This window comes from Branchiostoma belcheri, unplaced genomic scaffold (genome assembly GCF_001625305.1).
Source record: "Branchiostoma belcheri isolate BF01 breed outbred unplaced genomic scaffold, Haploidv18h27 scaffold1, whole genome shotgun sequence".
Classification (NCBI taxonomy): Eukaryota; Metazoa; Chordata; class Leptocardii; order Amphioxiformes; family Branchiostomatidae; genus Branchiostoma; species Branchiostoma belcheri.
This window is the reverse complement of record NW_017802379.1, coordinates 749,922-762,907: the sequence shown is the minus strand read 5'-3', so window position 1 is coordinate 762,907 and position 12,986 is coordinate 749,922. Positions and strand designations below refer to the sequence as shown.

Sequence of the window (12,986 nt, the reverse complement as noted above, 5' to 3'; positions counted from 1 at the left end):
TATAAAATGAGTAATGGAGATCCTAATAAAAGTTAAAACAAACAAGTTCTCAATCAGTTTTAGAAATGTCTTCAGTAAAAAAAAATGTCCTAGACTCTCAGATGTCTCTATCATTCCTCCCACTCTGAGTTTGTCTTCATCAAAGTTGTCATCACAGGCCTCTCACAGTCTATCCTCATCATAACGGTTCTTCTCCAGGCACTTTGGGATCATCCTTGCCACCAGGCAGTCTGTCCTAGACTTTGACCCCAAACAATTCCTCTTGGGTGGAAACAGCCTGCCACTGTTTGCGCTCTCTACGGACACCCACGAGTCAGTCTCCGGCTGGTACTGGTGGACATCTGTCGCACGATCGTCATAGTCCCAGCGACTGGGGGGATCTTGAATGTCTGCAACAGTGAAGAGGTACAGAGTCCCCCCATGCGTCATCAGGTTCGCTTTGAGAGCCCCTCCATATCTCGGCGGTTTAACCTTGTTGAAGACAGAAGACGTGCCATTCCCAATGCGCTTCCACGCGCCATCTGCAGGGTTGTATGCCTCGACAGTCGGTAAACCCCAGTAAAACCAGTTCACACAGTAGATGCTACCCTGATACGTCACAGCATGTGGATAACTTGTGGGTCCAACCATGTCTGCTATCCTGTCCCATCGGTTCTCTGAAGTACTGAAGCGGTAGCAGCTGCCCCCTCCTACGACGTAGATGCTGTCATTAAGAGCAACGGCACAGACTTTCTCGGACACGGGGTGAGGGAAGGGTGGTATGGACGTCCACTCGTCACAGTTGGGGTCGTATCTCTCTGCCCTTCCTTTCTTCTTATCACCACCGATGGCATAGATGTACCCATTCAGGGACACTAGTTCATACCTGTGCAAGAAAGATAAAAAAAGCCATAACACACCAGTTTTGTACAGAAAGTACAAGCTGCGTAAGACCAGACTGTAAGTAAGACTGAACAACTCACACTGGGAATGACTCATCAGTAGATTGTCCATTTTATAATCTGTTGGAATTACATTTATGTCACTTCTGAAAGATGAAGGAGAAACACCTACCTGGCCCTCTTTGCAATCATCTCACATTTTGGCTCCCAGGTGCACTGCAGATGGTCGTACAGGTAAAATTTCTTCTCCTTCTTGATCTCAGATCTCTGACCACACCATCTTCTGGTCTGAACGTCTGCTGCCAGGTACAAGTCTCCATCAGGAGTTGCCGCCATCGAGATGTGTCTCAGCTCATCTGGCAGATCAATGGCATAAGATATGCCTGTGGCAGGGTCGTGGCAAGCAACAAATGGCTGGTCATGGATCTCCTCATTGCGTACACGTTTTACAATGATCTGCATTTCCATTCGCTCCTGCCCCAGCCGTTGGGTTGTGCTTTCGCTGTAGACTAACATACTGTCTGTTGTCGGACGCCTTCTCTCGATTTCTTCTCGCTGTGTTGAGCTGATGGAGGGAAAGCGCAGCGTTTTGCAAAGTACAGGGAGGTGCTGCGAGCGCTCTGCTTGGTTGAAATCGATCCATTTTAGAGCGGCTTGCACAACGTCATCTTCTGATTGGATAATGAGATCATCCCTGTCTAGCAGTGACTGGAGCCGGGGAAGAGACAGCTGGAGAAAGGAGGGTTGTAGGACTGCCTTGTTGAACCTGGGAATGTTACATGTGCAACGGGTTGATATAAACATGTTCAAGCTCATATGGTGAATGCATTCTTTTTTTGAAGTTGCAATGTATTACTGTTCAGAAAGAAACAATCAAATAACAGGGCTCGCAATACCACCTGCATATGCAGGTTAGTGCAGGTAATATTGGAGCTGTGCAGGTAAAAATGTATTTCTGATGTCTACCTGCACCTAACCTGTACTGGGTTTATATACATGTACATGATATATAGAAACCCAGTACAGGTTAGGTGCAGGTAGACATATATATTATTATACATGTAGCTTTATGTGGATTTTGATTTGCTACATTGACTGTTAATGCCTATGAAGTATAAAAGAAATAATGCTTTTGTAATCTTTATTCTGAGTTTTTATTATGATCCATACTTCTCAAAGTCTGAGTGGTGCATGTAAAAATTGTTTGGTGCAGACATTTTTCAATTTTACCTGCACTGCAGAAAAAAGCATTTCAAGGCCTGAATGAGCAAAATTTTTGTGCAAAATGTATACGTAGGTAAAGGCTATCAACTTCACCTGAATGCTATGTATGTCTCAGTGGCCTCCACCAGGCTTAAGTCCTCCAGCATGTCAGCATACATCAGGACATCTGCACAGTTGGACAAGTCCAGATGGGCCTTCATGTATTCTGCTGCCTGATGGTATACATAATCCACCTACAGGCAACAAACATATGGTTACTCATACTGAACATTCGAGACTTATTTAATACACACTTTTCTGCACCTATGGTTGTGAAATCGTTGAACATTTGTGGGAACGAGGACAAAACTAGGAAGAAGGAGCCTAAGTTTATACACGTACAGGTCCAAAATACTGTAATCATCATGAATGTACTAGTACTATATATATAGACTCACACTCCAGTAACTTGTACTTAACAGTAACAGTAGCCTGGCAGCAGACATCACAGTAAGCTTACCTGAATCAGTCTGGCTGCAGACATTACAGCCTGGACCTGGTCTGGCTTCGTCTTAAGACAGCCGGTGTAGGCGTAGTCCAGAATGGTTGCCATGACAACTTCGCTCACATCCTGGATGGTGATCCTGTCCTGCTTGGCCTCCGCATAGCCGCTGGTCAACATGGCACGGAAGTAGGGACTGCAGGATGCCAGGATGGCTCGATGGCAGGGGAAACTGGGGACCAATGTCATAACATTAAATTTAAGGAAACATTTCCAAATAGCACATAGTCGTTACTATACTATACTTACCTACTATACTTTCTCTGTTTTAGTTTTACATGTATTCTTTCTCAAGCACATTCATATACATGTATATGGTGACCAGCACCTCCAACTCTGTCCTGCCAATTGCTACATAATGTAACCCAACACCACAGGGTGTATACTACTACTGCACCAGGTTCTATGGTAACAGATGTCTGGTCCAGTTCGACTTTTAATATTTGTTTGGAGTAGAAGAAGAAGCAGAAGACAAAGGAAAACAAATTATATGGCTTCCTTCTGCAAAGGTAAACATACTGTTTCTGTCTTGGGTGTTTTGCAAAGGGCTGCCGGCTGTCCACTTTTGGGCATATTATATAATTTGGATGTTTTTAAAGTCCTGGCGAAAAATGAACGTTACAAAAAAAAACTGTGTATGTTGGAAAATCACAATATTCCCCACTAACTATTAGGACAAGTTAGTATAAACTATTAGGATTAGGATTAGGATTAGGATAGGGATGTCCCGCAACCGTGCCCCCCTCCCCACGTGCACCGTTCCAACTAACCTTCTTCCTTCCACCTCCAGGACCACGTCTGTCAGTTCTCCCTGCTTCCTCAGACTGTTGAGTTCGCGGAGAACCGCACTGGGGTGCTCAGGGTTTCTTACGTCCATAATTATCGTCGTTTAGAGACCCAGATCGAAGAAGCAAAATGATGGTTCGTCGCTTGAATGTTGGGTAGCGCGCCAAAATGTCAACTTTGACCTATGAACTTTCTCCGCACCTTATTACACACATACTATCATTTCGTTCGCGCATAACCGATAACGTCACACGTACAGACTCTTCGAGGTTTGTCAGTCATGGCAAGGAGGTTCAAAAAGGACATAATTGAGAACTACAGGAACATCAATAGATATTGATCAATTAAACAAAGACCTAGTTCGCATAATTAATGAGAAAATGTTATAATTTCATAATGGTAACTGCCAGAAATTTTAAATTTTTTTAGGATGTTCTTCTTTAATGAATTTCACTGCTACTTTGTACAGCTAGCAAGAGATTGAACAAATTTTACAAAATCAAAAGTAGTCACCTTGGTGAAGTTTAGACATCCAGGTAATGAAATACGCATAAAAACAGTTACTCAAGCAGCTGGATATGACTTTGGAAACGGTCAGACGTGTTACGTATCATCCACTTCCTTTTGTCAGTGACACGAAATGCAGGTGTATAAGTACGAACTATTTGGTGAAAAGTAGTCACTATTTTTCTGCCTGTCTGTCCTATCAGGAGGATGTGAACGTATTTGCTGTGGATTGGCGGGAAGGTGCCAGCCCTGGGCTGACCGGGAAGAACTATCTCCAGGCTAGGAGGAACTGCATGACGGTCGGACGGGTGGGTAGATTTAAATTTGTGACTTGACCGTTCCTTCCATGGTTGGAATGTATCTGTTTCTGAAAAGTACGTCATCCAAAAGATGATTTTTTTTTTTCAAGCTGCAGTCTAAAACCTAGCCTTGGTACCAAGTCCGCTCCCGGGCAACTGTGGGAGCGACGTTAACTAACCAGGATACGGTACCCGCTATGTAAAGCCACCCGTAAAATACAATTTTACAGAAAAAAATCGTTTGTACATGTAGTTTTAAAATCCTTATTAATGCAAAGCGTTTGCATCTTGAAGGCTCAACGACATATCGTTAGCTGACTTTTGAATGTCACGATACATAGAATAACAGTCATTTATTTTAAAGTTTAATTTATATGGCGGATGGTTTGTCACTATGTTATATAATTCATCTTTCACATTATTCTGTCCTTTCCCCAGACTGTTGGGAAGTTTGTTCACCAGCTGGGACAAATACAAATTGTCCAAACCTAGTGATGGACAGGTGTAGTTGTCTCCGCATCCCTCGTTGTCAGGCAGACAGAATACTTCAGGTGATTGAGCCTGTCCACCCCCGTGTAGACTCTAGTTGGTATCGCCCAAAGTTGAAGGGTCACCCTCCCTGCGCATGCGCACCAGTCTAAAGTTTTTCAGCTCCACCTGGCCGAAGCCCTCTCGGGATGGGTCGTGCCGGAACTCGTGGAGAACTGCACCAGTCAGGGAGGGTGTCTGCCTGACAACGAGGGATGCGGAGACAACTACACCTGTCCATCACTAGGTTTGGACAATTTGTATTTGTCTACCGCATTCCCTCTTATGTCAGGCAGACAGAATACTTCAGGTGAGATTTGTAGCTGCTGAGGCCAGGACGTTTCTTCCGAATGAAGCTGACCCCACCGGTCTGTTGTAGAATTTCTTAAAAGTAGAAGCTGTAGACCAATTAGCTGCTGCTAGAATGTCCTTGGTTGATACGCCTTGTCGTGCCGCAGCAGAAACAGACGCCCCTCTAGTTGAGTGTCCGGTGAACCTTGAGGTGTCGATCCCGGCCTCTTGTAACACAGTTTTTAACCATCTAGCGATGGTAGACGTAGATACCGCCTGGTGTGGCTCCACAAGAGCTCTAAACAGAATACTGTCGCACCAACGAAAACTTCTAGTTCTTGATACATACGCTTTCAGGTATGTTACCGGGCAAATTCTTCTGTCCTGCGGGAAGCTTGGAATCACAATGTCGTGTGTGACTTTGCCCGGCCGTGAAGTCTTGGAGAGACTGTTAACAGTAAAACAAACTCCGTCGGAGATTCTTTTCTTGAATCTCAGATCCAGCAACGAAAGAGACTGCTCTCTTCCCGCAGAAGTAAGAGCAAACAACATAATAAGTTTTAAGGTTAACAAACGAAGTGATAAAGAACTTGCTGGAGACCAACTCCTTAGCAACTTTAAAACTTTACCGACGCTCCAGGTAAAGCTATACTTGGGTAATGCTGGACGTAGTTCAAACACACCTTTCATGAACCGCCTCACCAACGGATGTGATCCTAGAGGCTGCCCTTCCAAGGGAAGATGTGTGGTAGATATAGCTGATCTGTACACATTGATAGTTCTGTACTGGAAACCCTTGTCGTACAAGGATAACAGAAAGTCTAGCACCTTATTCAGAGGTGCAGAAACGGGATGGATGTGCCGTTGATCACACCAGCCACTCCACCTGTCCCAGGCCGAAGCATACAGCTTCTGTGTTCCTGCTCTCCATGATGCCAAGAGGATTTTGCTAACCTCTGGCGAAATGCCATACATGTCGTGCTGACTCTGCAGACATGCCAAGCGGCTAGTTGCATTTTTGTGCCCTCTGGGTGAGGCATCCCTGACTCTGGCTGTGTCAGGAGACTGTTGTGGCGAGGTAGTAACACTGGTTCTTCTACCAGCATCTCCAGCAGGACTGGGTACCAGACTGCTGTGTCCCAGATCGGAGCTACGAGAAGCAGGTGAGCTCTGTCTTCTCGCGCTTTCCTTAGAGTTGGTGCGACTAGCATGAACGGGGGAAAAGCGTATGGCAGATCCCACCTGTTCCAGTTCATTGTGAACGCATCTGTCCCGACTGCCTCTGGCTCTGGATGCCAGGACACATACTGAGGTAGCTGGTAGTTTGTTCGGGACGCGAACAGATCCACCCCCTTCATGAGTCGTGGAAATGTCGCTTGCGAACAGATCCACCCCCTTCATGAGTCGTGGAAATGTCGCTTGCAAACCCAGGAACGTGTGACGATCCAGGGTCCATTCCGTGGCCGGAGAAAAAATGCCGGGAATTGTAATCCGCTCGGACATTCTCCTTTCCTGGTACATGTTCTGCTGTGATATACAAGTCTCTCTTCACGCACCACTCCCATAGATCGAGAGCTATGTCCAGCAATCTCTGAGATCTCGTCCCTCCGAGACGATTCAGATATGCGACTACCGTCACATTGTCCGTGAGGACCTTCACGTGCTTGCTGACTAGCCCTGCAGAACGCTCGAACCGTCAGTGACGCTGCACGCAGTTCTAGGATGTTTATGTGTGCCTGTCCTTCCTCGACAGACCACCGGCCTCCTGTATGTACGCCGTTGCTGTACCCACCCCAGCCGGCAGTAGAGGCATCCGTCTCCACCACAATGTCTGCTGCGGGTGAGAGGATTGGACGACTGTTGTGTCTGGGTAGGTGATCTGTCCACCATCTTAAGTCTGCTCTTGCTGATTCTGTCAGTGGTATGAGCTGTTCCCAGTGACCTCTTGTCACAAGCAGAACTGTGATGAGCAGACGCTGCAAACTTCTGAAGTGCAGCGGCGCCAGCCATACGGACGTGGTTGTGGCTTGTAGCCTGCCAATCACGCTTGCTAACTCTCTTGCCGACATCCCTCTGTCTGCAGTCAGTACGTCTTGTGCTAACTGCTGTAGCTCTAGAACTTTGCTCTCGGGGAGAAAAGTAACCATCTGTGTTGTGTCGATGCCGGAACCGAGGAAGGTTATGCGTTGTGATGGCTCTAGAACAGACTTCTCGAGGTTGGGGACGAATCCCAACTTTGACAGGAGCTCTATGGCTGCCCAAAGAGCTTCTCGGCATGCTTCTCTGGAGCGGCCGATCACCAAGATGTCGTCCAAGTACACCACTAGACGAAACCCCCGTCTTCGCAGGATAGCCACAGGAACTTTCAACACTTTCGTGAAGACCCTCGGGGCGGTCGCCACGCCGAAGGGCAGGCACTGGAACTGGTAAAACCGGCCCTGCCACTGAAAGGTGAGGAACCGGCGACTGTCCGCATCTACCGGGATGGTAAAGTATGCGTCCTTGAGATCCAACTTTGCCATAAAATCTCCTGGTCGAACCAGGTTCTTGATAACTCCCAGAGTTTCCATCTTGAATTTCTGAACATTTAAGAACTTGTTTAATGGTTTCAGGTTGATAACAGGACGAAGACCTCCTGTCTTTTTTGGCACTGTAAACAAAGTTGAAACAAACTGATTGTGCTGATACTGAACTTCCTTTATTGCCCCTTTGGCAAGTAGAGTCTCTACCTCTCCGCTCAGAACTTCTATCTGAGCTGGACTTCTTGCTCGACAAGATGGCAGATGTCGTTGCACCGGAGGCGTTCTCGCAAATTCCAACCTGTACCCCCTGACGCACTGAAGAACCCAAGGATCGGAAGTCAACTGCCTCCACTCCTGTATGAAGTGGGCTAGCCTGCCTCCGTGAAGTAGCTGAGTAGTGTTGGGTACATGTTGAAATTCGGTCAAACGCCGGCGTGCTTCTCCCTCTGAAGCCGTGTCTGTTACTTGGACTGCTTCCGCTTCCCGTCCCCCGACTTAGACTGAAAGGACTGGTTGCGGTTGTAGAACTGTCGGGTTTGTGAACCCCTGTAACTGTACTGGCCATAATTGGCCCGTGGCATGTAGCGGGAGTTTCTGTAGCTGTAGCTGAACCCTCCGCCAGTTGCTCTGCCGCCGCCGCGACGAGCACTACGCCTCGGCACTGAAGACTTCCCCTGGTCGTCCTGGCTGAGCATGCCAACCAGCACTTTCGTCTCTGACGACAAGTCCTTAGCCTTTGACCCCATGTCAGGCGGGAACAGGAACTTTGGGTCTTCAGATGCTGCCTTGAAAAGGTCTCTAAACTTCTTCTGGGATGACTCTGCTATGAACGTGCGTCGGGTGAACGCCAACTGAGAATGTAGCGACCCCAGCAACACAAGTGCTGAACCAGCACAGTCACTCATCTCTAGCTGCAACTCTTCAAAGTTCTCACTATTACAACGCTGAATCATCTGCCACAGATTCATCAAAGGTGTACCAATATGCACCAAGTTCGAATGGATGTTCTTTAGAGCCTTATCATGAGAAAAGATCTGCTCACCCTGCTTCTTGTCATTGTCGACGACAGCCCTGGCTATGTTGTCATTGAAACTCGGTGCAACCATCGTGGATGGAGCGTTGTCGGGCATGCTGAACTTCTGCTGCCACGCCTCTAAGTCTGTACCCCGGCGCTGCTGGTCATGCTTGAAGTACTTTTCTACTTCAGAAAAGACAACATCGTCGGCTACCCATGAGTGCATGGTGTCCTTGTTCGTCGGGTCGAACGGCTTCCACACCGAGTCGCTATCGCCGGAGTCGCCGCCGACGCTCTCTCCTTCCGCCCCGTCGTGAGACGGGGAGCGCTGCTTGCCACTGCGGGCGCTAGCGCTATCTTCCTTCCGGCGTTTCTCAGGAACTGCCACCGCCGGATGCTCGCCGGAGTCACCGCTGACGCTCTCTCCTTCCGCCCCGTCGTGAGACGGGGAGCGCTGCTTGCCACTGCGGGCGCTAGCGCTATCTTCCTTCCGGCGTTTCTCAGGAACTGCCACCGCCGGATGCTCGCCGGAGTCACCGCTGACGCTCTCTCCTTCCGCCCCGTCGTGAGACGGGGAGCGCTGCTTGCCACTGCGGGCGCTAGCGCTATCTTCCTTCCGGCGTTTCTCAGGAACTGCCACCGCCGGATGCTCGCCGGAGTCACCGCTGACGCTCTCTCCTTCCGCCCCGTCGTGAGACGGGGAGCGCTGCTTGCCACTGCGGGCGCTAGCGCTATCTTCCTTCCGGCGCTTCTCAGGAACTGCCGTCTCTGGACGAGCGCTGCGTCGTTTCCTCGGTGAAGATTGCTCAAATTGAGCTAACATCAGCTCCTGGAACGCCTCTAGCCTCTGAGACATGGACGCAAAACTCTGCTCCAAGGCAGAGATGCGGACGTTTGTTGGCGAAAACTCCGTTTCGCTATCATGCGTCTTCTTGCTTCCGTCGCCGCCACTACTGCTTATGTCTCCGTCAGACGGCAAGTTGCCGTCTTGCTGAACCGTGGGCGGCTGCTTCTGTTCGCCGTCGCCTTCCTGCTGGCTTCCGTCAGCGCTGAGAACCGGCATAGCCGGAGAAGACGACTTCTGACGACTGTCATGGCGGTCGTTTTCACGCACATGGTGCGCCGACCCGCCCGGGCTTGTCCCGCCTTCCTCGCGTTCCCTGCCGCTGGAACGCCGCCGGGAACCGCCACGGTCGCGCTTGGAACTCTCCTCGGTCGCCCTAGGACCCGAAGGCGCCCTCGAACGATGTCTATCGCGTTGCTTTTCACGCCTAGACCCCATGATACCAACGCAAAACACGAAGGTGTTTACAGGTTGCTCAAAAAAATTAGACTGGTGCGCATGCGCAGGGAGGGTGACCCTTCAACTTTGGGCGATACCAACTAGAGTCTACACGGGGGTGGACAGGCTCAATCACCTGAAGTATTCTGTCTGCCTGACATAAGAGGGAATGCGGTAGACAACCCGCGAGCATGATCCACATCATCGGGCACAGTCTGGGCGCTCATGCCGCGGGGTTCGCCGGGAAGGCTGCAAAGTCGAGAGGACTCATGGTCGCGCGAATCTCAGGTGTTTTCATGTCTTCGCTTATCCAGGATTAAATAGAAAGCAATTCATCCTCTACCTGGACCTTCAGTCTAAAAACAACTGCTAAACAATGTATATTAAGAATATATACAAATGGTGCCCATGACTCATTAAAAAAACTTTTTTCTGTTTTGTTGTCTTTTACATATGACGTTGGCTGCTTAGTCTGCGATCATCTTTTTTTTTTCTGACGCCATTTTATCTGACGCAGCACAGCACAGCACGAAAACAGACATTTAAGCAAACTTTCCGCAATATGTAAAGAAATATCAAAGGTGGGAAAATATTTCAGTAGACTTTGCGACTTCGTTAAGGCCGCTGAAAGGCAAAAATCCGCCTTTCCGTCACCTTTCAGTGCGCTTAAATACAACGTAAATATAGTGTATATCTTTACGCTTCCTTTACAAATCCATGCAGGCTTGGACCCGGCGGGACCGTTGTTCAGACGAGCCCGCCCCGAAAACAGGTTGGACAGAGGTGACGCTACGTTTGTCGACGTCATCCACACGGATATTTTCCTGCTGGGAAAACTGAAGCCGATCGGACACGTCGACTTCTACCCGAACGAAGGGTGGCTTCAACCAGGATGTGTAGGGCGTAAGTCCTTTCAAGTTATGCTTAGCAACTTTGATTTTGGGTCACCCAGCGGCTTGTTATGGTAGTGCAGCGGAAGCAGCTAGTAGTAGTAGCTACCAAATTTTGAGTAGTAGATTAGCACGTAGCTCCTGTGCTGATATGAAAGTGGGCGCGCGCCCTGGTATAGCTTTCTTTTGGAACTGCAGGGGCGTTTCTAACCATTGAATTGCCTTCCTGGTGAGACTATTGACGGATAGTTTTCCTGTAGTACTGACGTTATTCACTTTCTTCATCTCTTTTAGACTTGGGCTGCAGCCACGGCCGAGCTCACGAGTTCTACACAGAGTCTATCAGCTCGGGCTGCCGGTTCCTGGCCTACAGCTGTCGGGACTGGGACACTTTCAACTGGAACCGGGGACAATGTGACAGCTGTTCCCTTGGTCTGTCAGATGGGTAGGTTATTATGTAATAAATTACCAATGGAATAATGTTTTTGGTAACGTTCGCATGTGTGCGTGTGACGTGCGTGCTTGCGTGCGCGCGCGCGCGTGTGTGTGTGTGTGTGTGTGTGTGTGTGTGTGTGTGTGTATGTATGTGTATGAGTATGTGTGCGTGTGCGTGTGTGTATGTGTGTATGTGTGTTGTGTGTGAGCATTTATTTGTATAAAGCTCAAGAAGCTATGGACGGATAGTTTCGAAATTTGGTAAGCCGCTTTGTTCAACGTTAAAACCCTTGCTCTTGACACAGTGTGTTTGTTTCTTGTTTTCCCAGTGCCTGTTCGGTGATGGGGTATCCTGCCATCAACTACCCGAACTCTCACGGCAGCATGTACCTGGTGACAAGTACCAACCCTTCTCCGCATTGTGGTAAGGAAATATGTTTCCTTCAAATATATGTCTTTTACGGTAGGGACAGAAAGAGCGGCCAGTTCTCAGATTGGTCTTTGTCTGTGGTGTTGGTTCACATTATGTAGCAAGTGTTTGGTGGGCTGGTCACCACATGCATGAATGTGTTAAAGGAAAAATGAACAAAGCAGTCTATTATTGGGCTAGAACAAATGATGGTAAACCTAATATGTATTTGGTTTTCTAACTTATGTATCTATTTACATTGTATACGTAGTCGTAGGATCCCGTGGCAAACGTGACGCTGAGAACAGTACGAGTACTCAGTGTGTGCAGTCCCTGGGGACAGACATGCGGCAGGAGGTACGGGACTACATGGACTCTCTCACCGACACACAGGAGATGGGGATGGAGGAGGATTTCTGCAGGTCCTTTCTCTTACTTCACTTTTTCCTTCCACGCATGCACCGTCTTGCGGGGAGTTGTGTTCGAATTTATTTCTGTATATGTATATGTATAACCAGTATAACCGACATTCGGCGCAACACACCAGCTTCGAGACCTGCGATGCGGCAGAAGGCTGCATTAAACCAAACGACCCTTTGCGCATCTAACAGTATAGTTGTTAAAGCGAAATATGATATGATAAAGTATGGATAAAGCAATTTTCTTTTGATAGTCCCAAAACCCAGCCATGGACGTTACTGATCTTATAAATTCTTTTTTTACAGTATGTACTCCGAAATGGATGCTGTTGTGGCCAATATCACAGCAGACGAGCCCAACTGCGGTCCCGAGGATACTCCTATCATCATGGAGTACATAGGAGGTACGTCATGAAAACCATGCTGTCCATATATAGTTTAGGAGTACGGTGGCCCACAGGTACAACTTTCGACGACAGTTGTGCCTGTGGGCCACCGTACATGTGGGATTTGAAAACGCATCGGGACGAATCGGCACGTTGGAGAACCAAAGCCTTTGTATATTTGTATAACTATGGAAAGTTTCCATAGTCATCACTAACGGAGTATCAAAATATACTAGAGTTTAAACCGTTATGATAATCTATATGATTTTGACCTAGTACAATTGTGTGTTGACCATTTTTAGGTATAACAAAACTGTTTGGTCAGCACGTAACATCAACTGAAGATGCTTCATGTCAAACACTTAACAAATACTTCTTACTTTTTTCCCGATCGCAGACGGAAAGTACGACTCTATAATGGCCTGGGCGGAGGACAAGTGCCCCGAGAGCATGCGCACCAGCGGTGGCGCTTCTACTCTCCCATCAGCACTGCTGATCATCGCCCTGCAGTTCATCGCGGCTGTCGCTGTGTGGCGCTAATTCCTGTGTCACCTTTCCAAACTAGTGCCCG

At 48.2% G+C, this 12,986-nt stretch overlaps 2 protein-coding genes across 2 annotated transcripts; one reads left to right on the top strand and one right to left on the bottom strand.

The window, feature by feature from the left end:
* Position 1: 1 nt before the first annotated feature.
* On the bottom strand, positions 2 to 3,749 carry LOC109464320 (kelch repeat and BTB domain-containing protein 8-like). The gene is made up of 5 exons (XM_019761274.1): positions 3,417 to 3,749; positions 2,605 to 2,818; positions 2,199 to 2,338; positions 1,054 to 1,647; positions 2 to 865 (listed from the first exon to the last, which is right to left on the bottom strand). The coding sequence occupies exons 1-5, from the start codon at positions 3,521 to 3,523 to the stop codon at positions 163 to 165; spliced, it is 1,758 nt and encodes a 585-aa protein (XP_019616833.1). The 5' UTR covers positions 3,524 to 3,749; the 3' UTR covers positions 2 to 162.
* A 353-nt stretch (positions 3,750 to 4,102) lies between these two features.
* LOC109477682 (lipase member H-like) lies at positions 4,103 to 12,958 on the top strand. The gene is made up of 9 exons (XM_019779410.1): positions 4,103 to 4,247; positions 4,677 to 4,709; positions 10,059 to 10,164; positions 10,600 to 10,779; positions 11,061 to 11,211; positions 11,531 to 11,625; positions 11,882 to 12,032; positions 12,336 to 12,433; positions 12,813 to 12,958. Exons 1-9 carry the CDS (start codon positions 4,233 to 4,235, stop codon positions 12,953 to 12,955), a joined length of 972 nt encoding a protein of 323 aa, XP_019634969.1. The 5' UTR covers positions 4,103 to 4,232; the 3' UTR covers positions 12,956 to 12,958.
* Positions 12,959 to 12,986: the final 28 nt, after the last annotated feature.